This window comes from Aedes albopictus, chromosome 1 (genome assembly GCF_035046485.1).
Source record: "Aedes albopictus strain Foshan chromosome 1, AalbF5, whole genome shotgun sequence".
NCBI lineage: Eukaryota > Metazoa > Arthropoda > Insecta > Diptera > Culicidae > Aedes > Aedes albopictus.
Window position 1 is genome coordinate 335294925 of NC_085136.1, and position 24306 is coordinate 335319230.

The following is a 24306-nucleotide window of genomic DNA, read 5'->3' on the forward strand; positions in this document are numbered from 1 at the left end:
GTAAACCAAGAACGTCTCCAGTTTCGTCTAAAAGCTGTTGATAAAAAAATACAATAAATGCAGGCTTTTCCTCTGAGAATCTAAGTTTACTTTGTCATAACGTCTTCAGAATCCTTCGACAGGATTTTTGTTTTAAAATGTATATAGACTAACCGCCAGATTCAAAACTCATCAGCAGAATTCCTTTAGTCTCTCGGCAGAACTTCCCCAGCATTCTTGGGTGGTATCACTTCAAAGAAGATTCTGCCGGATTCCCCATCAAAATCTTTCGATAGGATCTCTTTGAGATTTATTCGGTAGAAGGGGGGATGGACGACACTAGTTTGGCAAGTCGAAATACCAAAAAAAAGCAAAAAAAAACGGTATTTTAAAATCCACAGAAGTTTTGTGGCTTGGGAAAATTAGTGTCGCCCCTCAGTCGACAAGGCTCAGTTGCTACAGGAACTTTTTCAGATTTGATTTTTTTACAGGATGATCCAAGGGATGATTACTGTCATCTCATGCAAAATCAGCCATATAATTCATGTAAAGCTCTCGCAGGATTTAGGTAGGGTCATCCATTGTATTTAAGAAGGATCCTTCAAAAGATTTTGGAATAATCCTCCTCCAGACTCAGGCTGAATTCTCCACAGTATTAAAACAGTTTTTTTTCACAATATTCAGGCAGAATTCTTAACAATATACAATCAGTACATATTCTCCATAGGTTTCAGATAGAGTCCCCTGTAGCATTTAAGCCGAATCCGAAGATTCCTGCAGAGCAGAATCCTTCACTTTCACGTGATTCAGGCTATCCTATGCAATATTCGGCCAGAATCATTTATATAGGCTTCCTACGACTCAGGCAGATTCCTCCACAGGAGTCGTGCAGTTATCTGCAGGTTTCCCACTCAATCTCCCACCAGATTCGTGCAGAATCTTGAAGGTGTAAACGGTGACTCTTCGGGGAGAATAAACACTCGGTGGATCTCCAATGAACAAAGGAAACTATAATTACTTAATTTGTTTACTTGTACGTTCTGGCTCTATTCATTCCTACATGTTAATTTTCCTAAAATCAGTTTCCTTGACCTAAGATAAAGTATTGTACTAATAGGTTACCGTTACGAATAAACATACATACATACATACATAATGACACGGAGTTTGATTGAGGAATGACCCAGGCTTGCATTTTTTACTAGCTGGTAGTGGATTGTTGCTAGGGGCTCTTAACAATGCAATCATGTTGGGAAAGCGACGTCCGATTCCCTACTACGCCCTTTCAATCGGCTAATCCTAGGCCTTGGCACAGCTGCTTCAGATGACTTCCGACACCCAGCAACACCTAAAGAGCAGAACTCAAGGAGGATGTAGTCGCTGCTACTTGCTTCTTACTTCACCACGATACAGCATGTCCAAATACGGTAAATATGTAGATAGCCGCTAACTGACATGCTGTCTATTGCACCCGACGCTAAGTTCGCGTCAGCATATCCGACCAAGAGTTCTGTCATCACGATCAAACTTTGAATGATTCGTTTTCGTGCCTTTCAAACATCTAACTACCCGCTTGAGGCAATACCAGTGTGTGCTTGCTGGGTTCTGGTTTCGGCCTAGGAACACGACGGGGAAGCAGATCAGGCCTGGAATACATGATCACATAGAGATAATGTTCCCAGAAGCTCACGATATAATCCTGGATTGCTTCACCGGGTTTTACATGGCATATCCTCCTTTAAAATTCACATGAAACTCTTGTAGTCAAACGCTTGGCTTGTATACAGGTGTCACAGAAATCGATCTTACATGTACATGGCTCTACGTATCTACCTTTAAGCATTCCTTTACGGGTCATGGTCTGCAATCCGCGTTGGCCGATATGCCCGAGCCGACGACGCCATAAGTTATATATTAATATCTACGACTGCCCAAGTTCGTACAGGCCGCCTCGGAAGTGCGCGGTGAAACGTTGTTTGACGAGGTCCAGAATCAAGTCAAGTCATTTTCCGCTACGTTCTCCAAGACCGTGATCAAAGAACCGAGAGAATCCGGCAGCGTCAAGGAGAGCTGCGACACCAGATCATTCTTCGCTAGCATCGTTCCGGAGAACTTCAACTTTTTTCTCAAGAACCTCATCCAAAAGGCAGCTTACTAACAACGCTTTGGATATCCGGTCTGTCAGTTCATATTTTTGCTTCCGCTATAGGTGCCTCCTTCATCAACAAATCCGCAATGTCGACTTCAACGAACAGGCGATACAATAATTTCTGAAAGTTTGCTCCTTTAGAGAAAGACGTGTGTTTATTTCCAAGGTTGGTTTAATAGTACTAAGATTTCCAGTATATAGTTGATAGGGTCTAACAACATCCTGGTAACCAGGGTGGTAATTAGTGAACTGATCCTATGAGTCCACCACAGACAAACAGACGTAACACTTGGAACATATTTCGATTCAAATCATAGTCCCGGAAACCTATTCGCCCAATACTAAAAGGGTTGAGTTTGGCCGACCATCAACTAGGTGGCGGTAGTGAGCAAACGTCAAACTCAAACAATAACGATGCGAGCGTCACGGGTGGGCAGTTGGCCAACTATTAAATTTTTAAATAGCCTGTTAAATCGGTGTACGATGGAAAATGTCAGAGTGTTACGTCTGCTTGTCTGTGAGTCCACTTTTCACCCCCTCTCATCTGAATGTCTCCAATTCAATCCTAAGAGCTGTTTGCAATTTAGAAGCAATTTTCGGTCTATCTTGTTGCATGTTGCCTGAATCGACCGAAGAAACCGTTTTTCTTCGATTGCAATACGCAGTTCCGAAGAAATAACAAATCAAATGGTAGTCACAGCAATCGGTCAAGAAATTTCTTGACCGATTCCTTTTGAACACGAAACTGGGCTTTGAGCCCAGTTTCATGTTCAAATGCAATCTCTCAAGAAATTCCTTGAATGATTCCTGTCAAAAACATTCCACACAGGCTGCATTTTGAATTGTCATTCCTTCGCAATTGCGTACTGCGATCAAAGAAATAGGTTTCTTGGGCGTTTTAGTCGAGGAATTTCTCATGCAGGCCGAAAAATTTCTTCTGAACTGCAAACAGCCAACACTTTTGCGTGTTTACCGTTTTTTTAGTCTTTATTCGCCTTTTTTTGGATATTTTAGCTTGGCAAAACTAGCGTTTCTTTCCCGCTGGTTCAACCGTTATAACAATCTTTCCTTTCCGGAGAACACAATCCTGCTGATCAAGTTCCAATAATCAACTGCTTCCCAGGGCTGGCATTTCCTCACTCACTGCGCGCGATGCGCAGTTTCTAAGGTGAATATATAACGAAGCCACACCTCGAAATTTCATAAGCACAAATCTGAAGAACCGAGAGTCGGTTTGCGCTGAAAAGTTGATCGATTAGTCACCACCAGCGTATCACCAATCGATCAACTTTTCAGCGCAATCCGTCTTTTGGTTCCTCAGATTTGTGCTCTTGAAAATTAGAGGTGTGGCTTCGTTATATATTCACCCTAAAGGCAAAGCGCAAAGAGCAGGTGGCTACGCAATGAGAAATAAAAAGAACGCAGTAAGCAAACTCACACGCAGAGAGCAGTTTGCCATTACACACTGCGTTATTTGTTCTGCTCACTGTGTGAAAGTAAATTGACAATGAGTGAGGCTGTTGAGAACAGAGCATGTATGGGCTATACGCGCCCATTCTGTGCCTTGTTTTCACTTATTCTATTGTGTGACATATTTGACAGAACGGGACTGACAGAAAACACGAAGTATAAAACAATACACATGTATAGACAACCAACTCCGACAATGCACAGGGGTTCGCAAGCTACATTCTCACGTAACAGGGGCGAAACGAAGTGAAATCAGAGACAAACAGACGTAACACTGTCGAAATTTGCTTCCTATATTTGTCAAGATCCTGATTACTTTGAGAATTGATGTTTTCGGTAAAGTTGTTAGGCTGATCAAGGGCCTAAAGGTTATGCATCGTTTGATTCAGTCACAGACAAACAGACGTAACACTTGCGAAATTTCCATCGACCACGCTTTTAACGATCATTTTAAATTTTCATAGTTGTGGCTTTCACAGCCAGAGGCGCGCGCATCGTTTTTCTATGCGTTTGACATTTCACACTACTGCCTTCTGTTGACGATATTGCACAACACCCCTGATAAAAATTTCCAATAGAATCACCATAAACTACCATTAAATAATGATAAATTTGACTGTTCAACAACAAATTATATTGTGTACTTATTTTCCTGCTGAAAATGCTCTACTGAAACTACAATACGTGAACAATAAAATCTATGGCACTAGAGATTTCAATAATAAAAACACTATAAATTGTATGGTAGTTGACTCAATTTGCTCCAGAAAATTTGGATTTTTTTTATGGTAAAGATACATAACAACCCCCATTTTCTATTGTAAAAGTGACATTTACAATACATGCTATGGTGGAAAACAATAGAGTCTGTTGTTACTCTATCGTTTTAAACAATTGAATTAATGGAAACTACCATTCATTTCAGCGTATTGTAACAATGCATTCTGTTGTATCTCTATGATCTTTTTTATCAGGGCAGTGATTCGTGCCACTTTTTCACCAGATGATGGTAGTGTGAGCTGGGCGATGTATTTCCATGAACATCGTTCAAGGTGTTACGTGTGTTTGTCTGTGATTCAGTATTCCACCACAGCAGTGCTTCCTGATTATAGTTTAGCTCACCACGAACTGCTTCATGTAGGCCGTTTGAAGATTGGTCCATATCTCCTTCATGGCTGCCTTCTTCTGGACAATCAAGAGGAACTCATTCGACAGGTAGCTTACCAACAACGCCTCGGAAATCCGATGAATCTTTTAAAATGTTTGCTTCCGCTGCAGATGCCTCCTAGCAGTAAATCTGCGACGTCTTTGGCTTCAAGGAAGAGTACACCTGTTCTGGAAGTGTGCACCGCTTCCCCGCATGTTCTAGGATAGATTTTTTGCGGTATCGCTTACCTCTTGAAGGTGTAACCGGAAGGACTCAAGGGAACAACAGTGAACAAAAGGAACTATATTTTAAATCCTCGTCGGAATCAGTCAGAATCTTTAGAAAATTTAGACAGCATACTCTAGATACAGGCTGGATTAAGTTTGTGAAAATCTAGAATCTTGCCGAGGATTGTTCAGAATCATGAAGATTTTTTTTCGGAATCTTTCACAAAATTGAATTTTCAAAAAGAATTAGTTTGAAGTTTTCGAGCGACGCGTGCTAAGAACGATCTTCGGCGGTGTGCAGGAGAACGGTGTGTGGCGGAGAAGGATGAACCACGAGCTCGCTGCACTTTACGGCGAACCCAGCATCCAGAAGGTGGCCAAAGCCGGAAGGATACGGTGGGCAGGGCATGTTGCAAGAATGCCGGACAACAACCCTGCAAAGCTGGTGTTTGCAACGGATCCGGTTGGCACAAGAAGGCGTGGAGCGCAGAGAGCACGATGGGCGGACCAGGTGGAGCGTGACTTGGCGAGCATTGGGCGTGACCAGAGCGTTCATGATTAACAAAATTTTTAATCATGATTAATCATTGATGATTAAAATTCTAATTTCGGTGATTATTGATTATGATTAATGATTAATTTGATTTTTAGGATGATTAAAGATTATGATTATTGATTAAAATTGTTTTTATCTGTGATTATTGATTATGATTATTGATTAAAAACGGCTCATTGATTAAAAATCATGATTAAGCATGATTAATCAATCACAAAAACTTTAAATGATTTAAAGGTATTTGATGCTAAAAATATTTTTGAAGTTTCAAAAGTAAAAGTTACTTTGTCTGGGAGATTTTTGAAAAAAGAATCATACTTAGAACAGCATTTGGTCCAATTCTAGTTGGATCAAATTTTTTATATGATGAATCATTTTTTGATGATGAATGATTAATGATTGATTAATTATTTTTTCTTATGATTATGATTACTGATTAATGAATAAATTGCGAAATCAGTGTGATTAAGATTAATGATTAATGATTAAATAAGAAATTTTAGTGATTATGATTAATGATTTTTGATTAATCTTAATCATTAATCATTAATCATGATTAAATTTATGATTAATCATTAACGCTCTGGGCGTGACCGAGGATGGAGAGCGGCAGCCACAAACCGAGTATTGTGGCGTACTATTGTTGATTATGTCTTGTCTTAATGATGTGGAACAAATAAATGTATGTATGTATGTAGTTTGAAGTTCTTCCTTTTTAGCTCTCGGAAGTTTTCGAATCTTCAGGTCTTTGCGGAAATGGTCTCAGAATCCTTTTCAACACGATTCAGGAATCCTTCCAGAACCCTATCAGAAATAGCGTTGGAATTTATTTATTTTTTTCTAAAACTGGTTCCAAAATCATTACAGAAACGGTCCTGAAATCCTTCACGGAAATGGTTCCGGAGTCCGAAGTGAAATTATTTCTCCTGCCGGAAATAAATGATCATCTTATTTTTCTACAAATAAATTCAGAATCTATCTAAAAATGGTTCCGGATTCCTTCCGGAAATAATATCGGATTTTACCGGAAATGGCTGTAAAATTTCTCTGAAAAAGGTCCTGGAATCGTTGCAATCGTTATTCCGCAATCCTTCCAGAAATTATTCTAAAATGTTTACAGCAAAAGCTTCACATCTTTTCCCAAATCTATTTCGGAATCTTGCCAGAAATAGGTTCCGAATTCTTTCGGAAATTCTTCAGAAAATGGTTCCGAATTTTTTCAAGTTATTGTTGCAAAATGCTTCCGTAAAAATATGCAATTGTCTCGAATTTTTTTTCAGAAATGGTTTCGAAACGGTTCCAGAACATTTACAAAAATGATTCCATAAAAACAAATTTGGATTTCCTTCCGGGAGTGACCCTTTTACCGGAGTTTTATAGGAAATGGTTTCGCAATTCTTCCGGAAACGGTCCCGGAATGCTTTATGTAAATAGTTCCGGAGTCCCGAAATGATGCCCTTTCTCACAACCCTCACGGATTCTTCTGGAAAAGGTACATTTTTTTTCCGGAAATGGCTGTAAAATCTCTATAAAAAAGGTTTAGAAATCTTCGAAAAAATAAAGCCGTAATTCTCCCATACACGATTTCACAAATCTTCCGGAAATGATTTCGGAATCCTGCCAGAAATAGTCTCGGAATAATTCTTTGAATTTTCCAGAATATGGTTCCGGAATTATCCGAAAAATTGTTTTGGAATCCTTGCGGAAACGGTTGCAGAATATTTCCGAAAATTATTCCAGCTTCATTCCGAAAACAGTTCCGATTCCCTTCCGGATTCTTTCTGCGAATGGTTTTGCTATGCTACTGGAAGTGGTTCCAAAATCTTAAAAAAATAGCTCAGGATTCCTTATGGAAGTTGCCTTAGAGTTATTCCGGGAAGGATTCTGGTATGCTTCAGATTATTTGTCGAGAAATAGATACGGATTGCTTCCTGAAGTGGCCTTTATGCAATCGTTCCACGAATGTTTCCGGAGTCCAATCCATTCCATTTCTTTTTCCAGGAAATAGTTTCGGAATCCTTCTGTTAATGATTCGGAGGTCTCCGGAAATGGATTTTTGATTCTTTCCGGAAATGGCTCTGGAATCTTTCCGGAAATTGCTTCGGAATCCTTCTATAATGGCATTGAATATTTTCCGGAAATTATCCCGGAATTCCTACGAATTCCTACATTCCTTTCAAAAATAATCCCGGAATCCTTCTCCGGAAGTGGTTTCTTGATTCTTTCCGAGAATAGCTCCGATATATATTCGGAACTTATTCCGGAAGCTTTCTATAAATGGTATTAGATCTTTTCCGGAAATGGTCAAGAAATCATTACAGCTTTCATCACATTCCTTCCGAAAGTCGTTACAATATATTTTTACTGATAGTTATAGCTTACTTCTGGAAGTAGAATTTATTAGGGATGATTCCGTCGTTCACCCGGAAATGGTTCGAAAATCTTACCGGAATTCTTGCGAAAATACTTTTTGAATACTTCCAAAAATGGTTCCGGAGTACTTCTGGAAATGATTCTAAATTCTACGCATACAAAATTCTTCCGGAAATTCTTCAGGAAATAATTCCGGATTTCTTTAAGAAATTAATGCAAACTATTTTCGTAAATTATCCGGAATTATCTCGAAAGTCTTTCAGAAATGGTTTCGGAGCCCTTGCGGAAACGGTTCCAGAACATTTCCGAAAATGATTCCAAAATCGCTTCGAAAACAGTGCCGATTTCCTTCCGGGAGTGACCCTTGTACCGGAATTTTCCCGGAAATGGTTTCGAAATCCTTCCGGAAACGGACCCGAAATCCTTTACGTAAATGTTTCCGGAGTCCTGAAATGATGCCCTTTCTCAAAACCCTTACGGAAAAGATTCTCATGTTTTTTTTTTTCTGAAAATGATCCCAGATTCTTCTGGAAAAAGGTACCAGATTTTTTCCGGAAATGGCTGTAAAATCTCTATGAAAAAGGTTTAGAAATCTTCGAAAAAAATGAAGCCGTAATTCTCCCATAAATGATTTCACAAATCTTCCGGAATCCTGCCAGAAATAGTCTCGGAATTCTTCTGGAAATTTTCCAGAATATGGTTACGGAATTATCGGAAAAACTTCCAAAATTTATCCGGGAATGGTTTCGCAATGCTCCCGGAAATGGTTCCAAAATCTTAAAAATAGCTCATGAATTCTTGTGGATGTTGCCTTACAGTTATTCCGGGAAGGATTCTGGTATGCTTACGAAAATTTGTCGAGAAATAGATACGGATTGCTTCCTGAAGTGGCCTCGAAAGTGGCTATTCAAGCTTTCCGCGAATGGTTCCGGAGTCCAATCCGTTCCAATTCCCTTTTTCAGGAAATAATTTCGGAATACTTAAGTAAATGATTCGAATGTCTCCGGAAATGGATTCTTGATTTCTTCCAGGAATGGCTCCGGAATCTTTCCGAAAATTGCTCCGGAACCCTTCTATAATGGCATTGAATCTTTTCCGAAAATGATCCTGAAATCCCACGAATTTCATCACATTCCTTTCGAAAATGATCCCGGAATCCTTCTCCGGAAATGGTTTCTTGATTCTTTCTGGCAATTGTTCTGCTATCTATGATAATTCTAGTTCTAGCTTGCTTTCGGAAGTAGAATTCAATATGGAATAGTTCCGGAGTTCACCCGGAAATGGTTCCAAAATCTTACCGAAATTCCCGAGAAAATACTTTTAGAAAAATCCCAAAGATATGGTTCCACGAATGTTTCCGGAGTACAATCCATTCCATTTCCTTTTTCAGGAAATAGTTTCGGAATCCTTCCGTAAATGATCCGGAGGTCTCCGGAAATGGATTTTTGATTCCTTCCGGGAATGGCTCCGGAATCTTTCCGGAAGCCTTCTATAATGGCATTAAATATTTTCCGGAAATGATACCGAAATCCTTCTCCGGAAATGGTTTCTTGATTCTTTTTGAGAATGGCTCCGGTATCCATTCCGAACTTATTCCAGAAGCCTTCTATAAAAGGTATTGGATCTTTTTCGGAAATTGTCCTGAAATCATTACGGATTTTATCACATACATTCCGGAAGTGGTATATATATTTTCCCTGATAGTTCTAGCTTGCTTCCGGAAGTAGAATTTAACAAGAAATGGTTTCGGAGTTCACCGGGAAATGATTCCAAAGTCTTACCGGAATTCACGCGAAAATACTTTTTAAAACATTCAAAAATGGTTCCGGAATATTTCCGGAAATGATTCCAATTTTTACGCAAACAGTTCTGAAATCCTTCCGGAAGAGGCCCTAGAATCCCTACGGGATCATTCCAGAAAAGGATCCCAAATATTTCCGGAATTCTTCTGAAGATCAAAAGTAACAAATAAGACACTCACCCCAGGTTTCTGCTCCAGACAGCCTTCATCGCTAGAACCGGTTACTGTTCCGCCGGATTTAATCAGGAACCGTTCCGAGCAGCATTCGCACAAATGATGCTGTAAGAGAACGACTGATGAACATATACTCACGTCAGAGTTTAACGTACCGTTATGAGTTTTGAGGCGCTATTCCTACAAATAGAGCAGATTCTAGGACACATCCTGGCTGAACCGGAAATCCTTTGGTTCCGAAACCTTTATTTTTGCGTCTTCAGCAAAACATAAACATTCCGGCAGTGGTGCCATCTCCAAATTTTTAATATTCCCCTTTTTTGGGTATACCTTACCTGTACCCTTGAACAAACCTTGATCCACGCCGGTGGAAATTTCTTGTTACGAACGAAAAGACAAAACGAACCGCGAGTAAAAGTGCCGAACTCGGTCGAACGCCCGAAGTCGACGACTGCTGTCAAAAACTCGTGTCCGCGTTATTCAATCGAAAACAACGAAAAAAAAAGTTCTTCGCGAATTTTACGGAATAATCAAAAGTTTTCCGACGGAAATCCCACCAGAATGCGTTTCTCGGCGGTTCTGCTCCGACAGCACATCGGGTTCCACTTCAAGAAGCACTGGATCGTCCAGGGCAAGCGCGTTCCGGCGGAAACGGGAGCCCAGGCGGAATTAGCCGACCGCGGCATACCGGTGGTGGATCCGAACGAGCTGATCAGCGAACGGCGGGTAGTCGACCCGAGCCAGCGGGTACAAGTGGTGGGCCAATTGCCTCCGGAGGTCCAGTTGGACGAGAATCATCCGCTTTACAAGCGGGACCAGTGCTACCTGTATGGAGATCGGAACGTACTGCTGGAGGGTGTCCGGCAAGCGCAGGTTCTGCTCAATACGGTTGTGTATGATGAGCTGCCCTTGAGGGTGGAGGAGCGGCTGGACAAGATGAAGATTCCGACCCCGCTGGATCGGTCCATGCAGCAGTCGGTGCTGGCAGCGCTCGTGTTCGACACCGAGCAGGTTAAGACTGCGCTGGTCAAGGATCCGGAACGGCCGGCGTTCAAGTTTCCCCGGGTGTACGGGATTTCCAACGAGAAGAGGAAGTGAGTAAAGATTCTTATAGTTGGATGCTCTGAATTATTAACAATTTCCCTCTTTTCAGTCGCCTAATCCTCTCCAAACTGGTGACCCACTGCGAGCGCTTCCTCGGTCCGGAAGTGTCCTCCAACCGGAAGATCATCGCCAACACACAGTTCATCGTCCCCGTCATTAAAGACCTCGATCGGATCCAATTCTCGCTCAAAGTGGACAGTTTCATCACCTCCACAGCTCCCATCAAACCCCTGGACAACTCCGTCTACCGTCCGCAGGATCAATCCCTGCCGGACATCCACCCCGTCAAGGAAACGGTCACCATCCCGACCACGCATTTCTACGAGTGGCAGAACGAGTATCCCATCAGCCGGCAGTATCGGTTCTCTCATCCGCACACAGTACTCCTGCACTGCTCGCCCGAATCCGTGGCGAACATGTTTGAAACCCCCGTAACCGACGACCAAAAGGAAGCCCGGGCCATGATCAAAGCCTTCACGGTGGCGGCTGCCCGCGCCCGGCAGCTGTACGGGGAGGACGTGCAGGCCCTGCCGGCACCCATCAACGTGCAGGTGGTGCAAACCGACAGCCAGTGGTTCCACTTTAGTATCTTCCACCTCAACACGCTGGACCTGAAGGCAGAGGAAGGTGGCCAAAGCAGCCAAAGTCGGAACTTATGGTTCCGGAAGCCGCGGATGGACCTCTACTCGGAGTGTGGCTATCGGGTGGGTAAACCGGCGCTGGTTGATTACAATCGCGAAGTGCTGCGGCATATGGCCGTGTTCTATGGAAGTAGCTAGAGTGGTGGTAGTGGCGGTGAAGAGCAAGGGGTTTCGGAAGTTGTGAAAGTGAATTGTGGGAAATGTGGCATACGAAGAGAAGAAGTTGAAATAATAATGCTGAATTAGTGAATAGTGAATTTCGTGTGTAGATAATTCATTTCATCCGAACCTTCCATCAACGAAGAGGAAATTATGAGAACGGGCTGGGACTGGCAATCGGTAAGTGAACATTTTGTCCCCATTCAATATTCAAAATAAATTCCAAATGCATTCCAATGATTTCCTTTCGGGATTCTTGTATTAACATTAAACATTGTCACAATGTTTTAATATCCAAACTGCAATTTCCTTGACCTTATATACGGTACATCCAATAGGTTATCGTTATGAATAAATAAAACAATTACAATTACAATTAATCCTCCCCAGGGTTTATGTGGGGATTTATCCTGAGATTATTCCAGGAATTCTTTCTGGAATTCCATTGAGGATTCCTCCCGGGTTTCCTTCGGAGATTTCAAGCACTCTTCTAGTATTCTCCATGAATTCATAATTCATTGATTTCTCCCGGGATACTTCTAAGAATTCACGCGGTATTCACTTAGTTTCTTCGCTGACTCCTACCGGGATTCCGTCTGGACTGTTTCAAAGATTCCATCAAGAATTCCTCCAGCATTCTTTCTGGGCTTTCTTCCGGTTCTAGTTCTTCATTGATAACACCCGGGATATATTCATCAATTTTCCTTGGAATAAGAATGGAAAATTCTTATTCATTCAGGAATTCTTTCAAGGATTCTTCTCGGGATTCTTTTAGAGATTACATACTCCCAGGGTTCTTTCAGACATCGTTAATTGCTTTCTTCCGGGATTCGTTTAAGAATTTCACTCGTGACTCCTCTCGGTATTCTTTCTGGTATTCCTTCCGAAATTCATTTGAGGAAATTACTCCTGTTTTTTGAGGAATTTCTTCCGGAATTCCTTTTGATATTTCTACCGAAGCTTCCGTTAAAGGTTTCTCCAATGTTTCCATCATGGATTCCGTTATGAATTTATTCAGAGATTCCTCCCGGAATTTATTGATTTCTATCAAGATTCTTTTATGGATTTTTTGTAACAGTTTTCCCGGGATTCCTCCAGTGTTTTTCTCTGATTTTCCTTTCGAAATTCTTTCCGGGATACCTTTATTGATCCTGCCCGGGTTTTCCGTAAGGACTTTTCCAGAGATTTCTTCAGAAATTCTCCAGGATTCTGTCAAGAATTCCACTAGAAATTCTTTCTGGAATTCTGTTAGGAATGTCTAAGAAGATTTAGTAAGATAATGCATTCAGGATTCTTTCAGGGATGTTTTTTGGCATTTCATCAGGGATTCCTTCCAGGATTCCTTCATTAACTGCTCCCGACATTCCTTTAGGCACTTCTACCGAGATTACTTCCAGGATTCTTTCGCGGGTTGTTCCCAAGGTTGCGTCAGAGATTTCTCCAGGATGCTTACTGGGTTTTCTCTCAGGATTTCTATGGAAATCTCTCCCGGACTTCTATCCGGGATTCCTTCATTGATTTCTCCCAGGGTTTCTTCAAAGACCACCCCGAGATTCATCTAGAGATCCTTTCAAGCGCTTTTCCTGGGATTTCTTCTGAGATTGTTTCATTGATTTTCCCGGTGTTTTTCGCGAACTTTTACGATACTGTTGGAACAGTATTTAAAACATCTGTTTCAGGGTTTCTGATAGCTGGAAAAATCTGGAAAACTACCGATAAAATATAAAAGATTGGATAAAATGAATAACAAATACCGAACATTACCACTTTTTGACATACTCAGAAATAAAGTGCTCAAAGTTGACTACATTGTTGGTATGATATAAAACGTTTTCGAATTTGTAGAACTTTCGAGCATGAGCTTTCACTACATGTATTGTTTGTAGTAAAAACTGTCAACTGTGTTCCGTGAAGACGTTAAAAATTATTCCGGATTATTATTCAAAACTTGAATCAAGAAGGAATCTTGATAACTGTGCTAGATGGACAAGAGGAGAACTCCTAGATCTAATAGATATTCCAATACTCCAATAAGAAGCTGTAAATCCTATGTGGACGCTGAACAATCTGGTAGTTAAAATCTTTCTAAGAATTCCACTAAAGGTTTTTTTTCAGAAATTCCTTTAGGGTTGCTTTCTGGAACTTATTTACAAATACCTCTTGGAATGCCTCCCAGGACTTCTCATAAGATTCCTTCCGTATTTTTCCACGCTATTTATCTTGGTTTTCCTCGTCGAATTCCTTCCGGAGCTTCTTCCTGGAGAATCTTCCAGGATTCTTGAATTCCGACTGAATTCTCCTGGAGTTTTTCAACGGGATCCTACAGGTATTGCTCCCAGAGTCTCCTGTGGATTTTTTTTCCCGGATTTCCTCCTGCTTTTCCTTGGTATTCTTCCAGGACTTATCCTCAGATCTCCACAAGAGTTTTTTTTCAGGATATCGCGCGATGCTGACACGGAATTTCTCCTAGAGTTTCTCGCGGGAATTCTCTTGGAAATTCCTCAGAAGATCTTTCCGCGATTTCTCCCAGAGTTGCTACAGTAGTTATTTCTGGAATTTCTTCTAGAGCTCCTACAAGGATTTCTTATGGAGATTTTCACACATTTTCTGCAGGAGCTACCCCCGAGATTTGTAAAGAAGTTTATCCTGTAATTTCTTCAAAAAATTTCCGTGAGATTTCTTCTAGATTTGCTTCCTGAATTTTGACTGGAGTTTTTCCCGGGACTTCTTTCAGAAGATTTTTTCCGGTGTTGGTCCTGGGAATTTTTCTCCGAGTTTTTCTGAACTTATCCTGGGCTTTCTCCTGTGATTGTTTTCCGGAATGCCCCTTGGGATTTCTGCAGAAGCTATTACTGATATTTCTCATAAAATTTTTCCCGTGATTTCTTTCAGGGGTTTTCCTCGTAGTTGTTCATCGCATTTCCAGCAGCGATCCATCTGAGATTATTTGTTTTTCAGATCTTCTCCAGGTTTTCCCAGAGCTCTTCTCAAAATCCCTACCGGAAATCGCCCTCAAAATTCAGGATGCTCTTTTTAGGATTTCTTTAATAGTTGTTCCCGGAGTTTTCGCAGGGATAAATTCCCTGTAAAAAAATACACGTGGAGAAATATCGGAAGGAATCCAGGTGAAATCTGGCGAAAAATTCCGCACCCCAGACCTATTGAAGAAATCTCGAGGGGAACTTCGGAAGAAATCCTGAGACAAACTGCGACGTCTCTAAAGAAAAGTTCTTAGAGTAATCCTGCAAGGAGACTCAAGAGAAATATCGGAAAACTTTCTGGAAGTACAGGGGATGTAGTTAGAACCGTTCGGGTAAAACACTATTTTTTAGACAACTCATTTTTAAGCTGTCATATCTCGGAAACCAGTGAACCGAATTGAATGAAATTTTGAACGCACACTATGTAAGTGCTTTACAAACTATTTAAACATAGGTACTTTTTGAACGTTGAAAAAAATGATCATAGATTGACATTTTTTGTTTTTTTTTTTCGAAAAAAAAAATGTATTTCATTTACATCAATGCAGTGGCGTCTCGTAACCTCACTTTTTACCTGTTCAACGACCCTAAAACTTGAATTTGCGAGAAATTCATTACCAGAATCAAATTGAAAATGGACGAAAACGACTATTTTCATCATTTTCTACAAATTACAAGCCAATTTGATGAAAAAATTCAAGAATTTACGTTCGTTGAACAGGTAGATTTGAGGTTAGGGAATCGCCACTGCATCAATGTCAATAAATTTTAGTGTTGATATCCAAATATTTTCCACTTCCGATCTCAAGTTGTCTCTAATCAGATATATTAGAGCCTATTAAGATTGAAGGAAGAACACATTTAGTAATCTTTGTGAGGTATTGACTTATTTTCCTCTATATGGGTAAAAATTTCAACCTGGTGTAATTTAATTCGTTGTGAGAAAATATTACATTTTATAACGTCGTATCAAGTATCAATATATTGTTGATGAACGTTTTTTTTCCTCCCCTGTTGGGGAATCTAAGCCACTGCGTCCAATAAGCTGAACTTTTGTGGCATGTGGCACGTTAAAAAATTCATTCAATTCGGTTCACTGGTTTCCGAGATATGACAGTTCGAAAGTTGTCTCAATAATAGTGTTTTACCCGAACGGTTCTAACTTCGCGAACAATTATTCAATCAAGCCCAAATTTGTACCAATGATGCACATATAATAGGTTGATAAACAGTCAAAATTTGAGATTTTTTGAGGCACTCTATGAAAAGTTACAGCATGTTGAATTTTTTATTGGAGAAAAAAAGTTGCCTATCCCAAACATTTTGGCCATCCCCTGTATATCTCCTCGCCGTCCAGATCACCTTGGAAGAACGCCATCACAGCGTCCATCTGGTACACGAAGAGATTCAGCTAAGTGCCCAACGCAAGTATAGGAACCATATTCGACCTCAGTGCGAATTCCTTTTGCAATTGTAATCTCGAAGTTCATTTGTAGAATGAGTGCCCAGGGGGAATCGAATAGCTCTTGAGAATTAATAGGTTCAGTTTTGTCTCGTGACTTGAACTAACTACATCGCGTCCGATAAATTCTAGTATATACAATGCGAAATATCGAATATAAAAGCAAGGAGGTGTTGTGGTGGCGTGACCCAAAACGGGAGCATATCTTTTGCTGTAGTCCACCATTTCACTTGCGAGAATCCTTTTATCACTGTAGAGATAATAGGGGTGCTTAGTTTTACAGTTTCTGACAGAATGATCATTATTTCCGTTATTTCAAAAGTCATGGCCTGCTTACAATCATGTAAGTCTGTTAAGTCCGTCCGAGTACAGTAATATTATATATTTACTACAATTCGGCCATCCTGATCTCCGCGATGTCCTCATCGATACCATTTTGGTCTACGTCACTGTGCACCCATTTTCTCATATTTTGCGGAGAACAAACCGATTCAAAAGGAACACTTGAAACTTGCAGTCCATCTATATCGGATACAACATATCTTTGATTTGGCAAAACTTTTTTAATAGTATATGGTCCTTTGAACTTTGGAGATAATTTATGAGACTCAATTGTTTTTAATACTATAAAATCGCCTATCTTATAATCAGGACATTTTAATCTTTTCTTGTCCGTGATGCTCTTATTATAATTTTGAACTTCTAAATTCTTTCGACGAGCATTTTCACGAATGCATTGTATATTTTGAGCAGGAATAGCAGGTTGATTATTTTGAATAAAACTTTCAATGTTATGTTTTTCTATGTCTGAAGATTTTTGCTGAACTCCGAAAAGCAAAACACTAGGATAGTTATTAATCGACCTATGGTAAGTGTTATTGAATACATACTCAATCTTTGGTAACAGTTTATCCCATTTCAACGAATTTTCACTACACATTTTTGCAAGCATTGGGGTGAGAGTTTTGTTGATACGTTCAACTTGTCCATTTGCCTCTGGTGTTCTTACAGCAGTTTTAATATGTTCTATGTTATTCTTTTTTATAAATTCATCGAATTTTTCTGATGTAAAACACGTGCCTCTATCAGAAATAATCTTATTCGGTTTACTATAATATTGTATATAACTATCAAGATGATTGATAACCTCTTCTGAACCTGTAGATCTAGTAGCATAAAATTTTGTATATTTTGTAAAAGCATCAACTATGACCGAAATGAATTTAGATTTATTCGACGATGCTAGCTTTATTGGCCCATAGTGGTCTATGTGTAATGTATCAAATGGTTGACTTCCCTTATCAACTATTTTAAGAAATCCTTCTTTTTTATTAGTTGGACTGTAAAAAATACAAGTAAGGCAATTTTTTATATAGCTTTTGACAATCTTTTTCATACTACTAAACCAATACATTTTTTTAATTTCATGATTTGTTTTTTCAATTCCTATATGCCCACAGTTATCATGATATAATCGTATAACGTTGTCTATCATAGACTTCGGAACGACTAATAAATTTTTATTCTGTTCTTTTCTGAATAACACATCTTGTTCTTGTGCAACTACTATATTATGTTCTATATCCGAAGTATCAAGCAATCCTATAGTTTCAACTTCATGATTATCAATTTCAACAGATTCTTTTATTTTTGAAACAATATTTGATTCATGGTTGGATTTTGAACTCATATCTATCCTACTTAGAGCATCAACATGTCGCATTTTACTTTCTTCCCTATACTCCAAATCAAAATTGTAATTTTCCAAAAACATTGCCCATCTACTAATTTTAGGATTAATATCTTTTTAGACAATGTTTTGACAAGAGCACTACAATCAGTGAAAATTTTGAAATGAGAACCGGCCAAATAAACATGAAATCTTTTTATAGCGTGAACTACAGCTAGTGTTTCTAACTCAAAACTATGGAGCTTTGCTTCAAATTCATCTGTTTTTTTTTACTGAAAAAACTAATGGGATGAAAGTTACAATCAGCTTGTTTTTGAAGTAACATTGCTCCAAAACCATATGAGCTGGCATCGCAATGTAGCTGAGTTTCAGCATGGGGGTCAAAAATAGCCAAAATTGGGGAAGTTATTAGTTTTTGTTTTAGAAGAAGAAAAGATTCCTTTTGTTCCCTTTCAAAAATTAATACTGCATCTTTTTTTTAATTAAATTATAAAGCGGTCTAGCTAATATTGCAAAATTCTTAATGAACTTTCGAAAATAACTAGTTAATCCAAGAAAACGCTGCACATCTTTACAATTTTTTGGTTCGGGAAAATTAGAAATACTCTCTATATGAGTTTTGTTTGGTTTACGACCTTGTTCGTTCACAGTATACCCTAAATAATCAATTTCTCGAAATAAAAATTTACATTTTTCCAAATTTAACTCTAACAAGTTTTTGCTTAAAATGGTCAAGACTTCCTGCAAGATTTCCAAATGCTCTTCAAAACTTTCACTTATTATAAGAATATCGTCAATATAAATACAAACTTTACCCTCATCAATCAAATGTTTAAAAATTTTGTTCACAAAACGTTGAAAAACTGCCGGTGCATTGCATAAACCAAATGGAACTCTAACATATTCATACTGTCCTCGATGAGTTACAAAAGAAGTATATTTTGTTGAATTTTCTGATATTCTAATTTCCCTGGCCAAGATCACAGGGTTCGACGGTATTAAAGTGAAGGATGTTAATTGTAATTCTTGTAATGAAAATATCACCTTTAACACTTTAATGCGCCTCCAACGGTTCATTGCGAACCGGCTGCTACAGATGGAGTATGGATGATTTATCAGAAATGCTCGATAAACAGGAGGGACCTGCTGGGGCCTAGTAGTTTCTATACCCAGAAAACAGTTCTGGTCTATTGAGTCTGGGAAGGTTTCGAGAGTCGTTGTGAATCATAATGCAATTTTTTGTGTTTTGTGACGAGTCTCGGAATCTTTTTTGAGTCAGCAGACTTTGAACTGTTTCCTGGGCTTCCCACTATTCGGTTAGTTTTAACAAATACACTATACAAATACAAATTTAATTTAAATAGGGGAAATTACCTATTCTCGGCCGTTTTGTTCTCTTCGTCTTAGGGGGTTTTTTGAAACCTATTGAACTCAGAGCTTGTCTCAAATCCTTCCCAACTTAGCTGAATTATATGGCCAAGTTGCAGGCAATTTGGCTGACAAAAACCCCCCATGACGAAGAGAACAAAACTGCCGATAATACCCATTGTCACCCTATGAAATAATTAGTAGTATCTCGCGTATTCAATTTGCTAATACATAGTTCTCAACATTTGATGTGCTTTCGTGATTCAATTTTCTCTATAATTTTCAATATCAATTTAAAATAACTAAGTAACTAATAGTGGGAAGTGCAGCATTTAACAGTGCTTGCTTATAGATTCGAAGCTAACGTGTGATCAAGACGAAATCGACAAAAACTGACTACTTCGACTTTGACTAACGTAGACTATTTATGACAAATTAGATTTTTCGACTGAGTGTATGAAAGGTTTTCTTTAATATGGACTTATTTGGACCGATGCTGATAGTGCTGATAGGGATGTGGACGAAAGACAACTTTCAAAGATAATAAAAACAATACTAAAATGAGGATCAACGAAAATGGACATAACAAACACATCGACTATCTAACAGATCATAGGCACACCAAAGATTACTGAATTATAGGGCACAGCATAAATATGAACAATAACATTCTTTAAAGCTTGACATGACAAAAAAAAACAAATACAAAATTGACCATATGACAAAACCGAAACTTTCACACCTTCTACCGTAACCTTCTGAGTCAGTACGCAACAGTGTCTTACTGGACGACATGTTCCGTGCACGGCTGGTGAACTGCTTCTGAAGGATTACGTACTCTATCCTATCCAAAGGCCTAGTGAACTGTCGTTGTCCGCGCAAACGCGAGACGCTTGTGCGTACAGTGATGGGAGAGGTTTCTACGTCCGTCGGCGTGCCGCTAGGAACCTTTCAAAAAAAAAAAAAAAAATTTCTGATATTCTAATTTGATGAAATCCTGATTTAAGATCCAAAATTGAAAATATTTTTTTATTTCTAAGATTATCAAACAACTCATCGATTACCGGTAATGGATAGTTATCTCGTACTGTATCCTTGTTCAGTTTTCTATAGTCAACACACATTCTAAAGCCATTGCCTTTTTTAGGAATAAGAACAATAGGACTCGCAAATGGGGAATCACTTTCTCTTATTACTCCTGCTTTTAAAAGTTCATCAATTTTAGCATCTATTTTTTGCCTTTCTCGTTCACCTAAGTGAACTGAAAGGCTATATGTTCACTCAAAAAAAAAATTTTCGATAGGAGGCTCGGAGGGTCAAGTCGCATATCCCGCATAATCGCAAACTACAAGTGTACAATCTTGCATATTGTCCACAACAATTTCCGATTATCCCCGAACAATATCACATGCTATTCGTCATCACTCAAAGTGGTAGTGTTAGTATATTGTAGTATACCACATGACAAATTGTAATGGGCCAAACCACAATATGACGAATAGGCTGTTAAGTTAGGTTACCATAAAAAATCAGCAATTTTCCTGAAGAAAATTTTCGTAAAACAATATGCCAGATTGTAGATTTATAGTTCATTTTCCGAGACAACTATAGTAAACCATATTGTTACAATACAGTTGAACCATAAATTTGAATAAAAATTATAACTCTAAACGAAATTTTGCATGTATTGTGCGACATACTAGAATGAAAAACATACCGTATTGTTCAAATATAATTTAACAATAAGAGTTCAACATTTATTCATAGCTATTTTCAAATAACTGCTTTCGTAAGCTAACAATTTTCATCTCAATTTACAACAAAACTTGCTTATTTCAATAAAATAAAAAATGTAGAAAAATGATTTTTTTTTTGAGTAGAAATATTTCTTTGTGCACTCTTACGAGTCGACTTCATGTGCAGCTAACGGCTCAAACATCCGTCATCATTTTTCGGAAACGTGATATCAGGGAACGTCCATAAATTTCGTCACGCGAAAATTGCCGATTTTCAAACCCCGTTCCCCCTATGTCACACTTTTTGTATGAGAACTCTAAAAAGAATGCTCACACTTTCCCACTTTGCTGAAGCCCCCCTCCCCATCAACGCGTGATGTATACGATCAGGAATTTTTGCCATGCTCCCAAACGTGTATCTGGCGAACAGGATGCTGTTTAATCATCAAAACAGTCATCATGGAGCATCCATTACGTACGTCACGCTAAAATTGGTAATGTAGTACATCCCCACCCCCTCTCGCACGGGGTTTTCTGTGCGTTTTTACGAGTCAAACTATCACAAACCCCCCTCCCACTCCAAACGTTACGTTTTTTATGGGTATTCCCTTATATAATTTTTCTTATAAGAGAAATAAATGTTCTTATTGGCCGTTGGGTTTTAAGATGTTTTAAGAGAAAAAAAATCTACTCAGTTACTGAGATGGATTTATTTCAAATTTTTTTTTTCCTGCTCAGTTTCAGTTAGAAGTGAGGCAACTCATTGAGTTGTCTCAGTTTTAACTTAACGGAAATTAAGTAAGAAAATGAAAGTCTTTTCTTTTTCTGAGTAGGACCAACTCAGTGACTGAGTAGAAATTTACCTCGGTGTATGAATGTAGTAAGGCAATGGCACGTCAGGTAACGGTAAGTGATAACGCTAAGTTGCATACATCTGGGCGTTAAATTGGATATTTAAGTAAGATCAACTCATTGGCCAAGTGGAAATATTTCTGCATGAGTGCACGTTTTCGGCACAAGCCCAATGTTCTCTATTCCACAGGTTCGGCCCATCAGACAAAGTGGTATTTGTGATGTGATATTTTTAAAGACTTTAAAAGTGGCGCGAGGAGTTGCTAGGACATATCCTACCCTATCCTACCCACAAAAAATGCTGGGTTGGACAGTCCATATGTCCTACCCACACTCTTAGAAAAAATCATGTAAATTAAAGCTCACTTGGATGCACATAAAAAGAGCGGCCCGTTTGAGACAAATTTACGTCTTCTATCACAAATAAAGTCGAGCTAGCAATCGCTAGAGCCGAAGCGAGAGATAAAACATACGTATGTAAAAAAACAAACAGGATTTGAAATCTGATCTGCTGATTGAGAGGCATGTGCTATATCTCTCGGCTGTATCTCCGAGTTGTAAAATAAACGATAAATGTAAAACTGTTTCTACCTATGTATCTGGTCAGATAGATTTGTTGACACCTTGTGCAATTGAGTCAAATTTACCATTCAGTCATGAAATGTTTACGTATGTTGATGGTTTACGTCATGTGTAAATTCCTAATTTTGTAAGAGTGAAGATTTGTGTACTACTAGATCAGCCTCACCGCTGTGTCAAATGTACACAGTTACTTTTCCGGCTCTGGCGCTGTTATGAGAACAAAATTAACAATTATTATTGCACTGATCGATTCCTGATAATGCATGTCATCGTTCAGAGAGAAACTTATTTAATAATTTTGAACTTTGCTCCCATACCATGGACTTAATTTGTCACTTGTGTTTTGTTGAAAGAATATTTTATGGCACGAGAAAGGCACCATCACCGCTAGGTGGATTAATAAGGGTTTTTCTTTTGATCATATGATAGCCTTCTTGGTTTATAATGGAATGGTTCGCCTTTTTTTAACGTAATTATCATTTCATAATTTATCTCTGGGTTCGAAGGTTTTTCATAAAACAAATAATACTTTTTGAAAATTTCTAAAAATTTTGCCATTTGATCCGAAGATATGTTATCTGTATTCTCTTTGATTTGGTTTAAAAGATCCGAACTAATATGAAAAAGCGTTTTGGACTTTACCTTGTTAATTGATGGATTGCTAAGCTTCAAATTTTCATTTACCGGACAAATCTTAATACTTCGTTCAATTACTGTTCGAATCCCGGGGCGCATAATGACGTCTCTTCCTATAATGGCATCGAATAGGCCCAATGTTGAGTCTGGTACAACATAAAATCCAATGCTGAAACGAAGATTTCGAATTAATATAATATTATTGCATGTTCCTAAAATTTTTAGCCTCTTCCCACCGATACCCCGATATTTTTTACAATTAATGTGTTCATCAATATCTTTTTTTTTTCTACTAAACCTCGGCGTATCAATGAGATTGGGCTACCTGTGTCGAAAAGTCCTTTGAAATTACAATTATTATTCAAAAATTTAAAGTCAATGAGTCCGTCTTTTCCTTCTAACTTTTCTAATGGTCTGTTGGTCAAAATACTGTCTTTTGTCGATACTATGTTTACTACAGTTTCCTTGATAGTTTCATTGTTTGAATATTTCATCGGTCTGGTCTGATGTTTTCTATTTTCATATCTTCGATTAAAACAGTCAACTGCTTTGTGTCCTTCTTGATTGCATGCATAACATATTATTGAACTTCTCCTGGAACATTGAACATCGGAACGCCTGATCAGTCGAAATGCTTGAAGAACATCCGCCATCGTTTTGAAGTTTTGCATCCGGGCCTGATTTCTGATAACGTCATCTGCAATCCCTTCCACCACATACTCGACCAACTCCATTTCAGATATCTTCAGTTTTTGCGCAACGAGTTTCTTGAGAAAACAATATTCTTCAAAAGGTTGACGACCATTCCACTTGATATTTTCCAAGGTTTTCCACAATTCAATCTTGTTTTCTGCTACTCCGAACATCTCACGAATTTCTCCAAGTATGTCTTGATAACTTTTCATAACGAACTCCGAACAGGTAGACATCCATAATCTTGCTTTCTCATCAAATTGCTTCATCAAAAGTAACTTCATAATATCGTCGCTCACATTCAAAACACGCTTCGTGAATTCAACAGTGTTGATGAAATGATCCACGTCTTCGTTACTGCTTCCACTGAATGTCGGTAGAAGTGTTGAAATTTCATTGAGCCGAATACTTGAACCACCTTTGATCGATTCTTGACAATATCGCTCCGCACTTCCACTGGTTACTGGAACACTCGGAAAGACATCCACACCATTTGCATGAACTGATGGTTGGTTTGACGAACTGG

The 24306-nt window shown here is 38.8% G+C and overlaps 2 protein-coding genes and 1 long non-coding RNA gene across 3 annotated transcripts in view; 1 reads left to right on the forward strand and 2 right to left on the reverse strand.

Moving 5' to 3' along the window:
- LOC134285822 (uncharacterized) lies at positions 1–10185 on the reverse strand. The gene is made up of 3 exons (XR_009996777.1): positions 10032–10185; positions 9883–9981; positions 1–34 (listed from the first exon to the last, which is right to left on the reverse strand). It is a non-coding gene; the product is annotated as an uncharacterized LOC134285822 (long non-coding RNA).
- The window catches only part of LOC134285824 (uncharacterized), a 392906-nt gene that overhangs the window by 229091 nt on the left and 139509 nt on the right, over positions 1–24306 (reverse strand). The window lies entirely within an intron of this gene.
- On the forward strand, positions 10309–11878 carry LOC109404039 (large ribosomal subunit protein mL37-like). The gene is made up of 2 exons (XM_029859749.2): positions 10309–10970; positions 11030–11878. The coding sequence occupies exons 1-2, from the start codon at positions 10438–10440 to the stop codon at positions 11757–11759; spliced, it is 1263 nt and encodes a 420-aa protein (XP_029715609.2). The 5' UTR covers positions 10309–10437; the 3' UTR covers positions 11760–11878.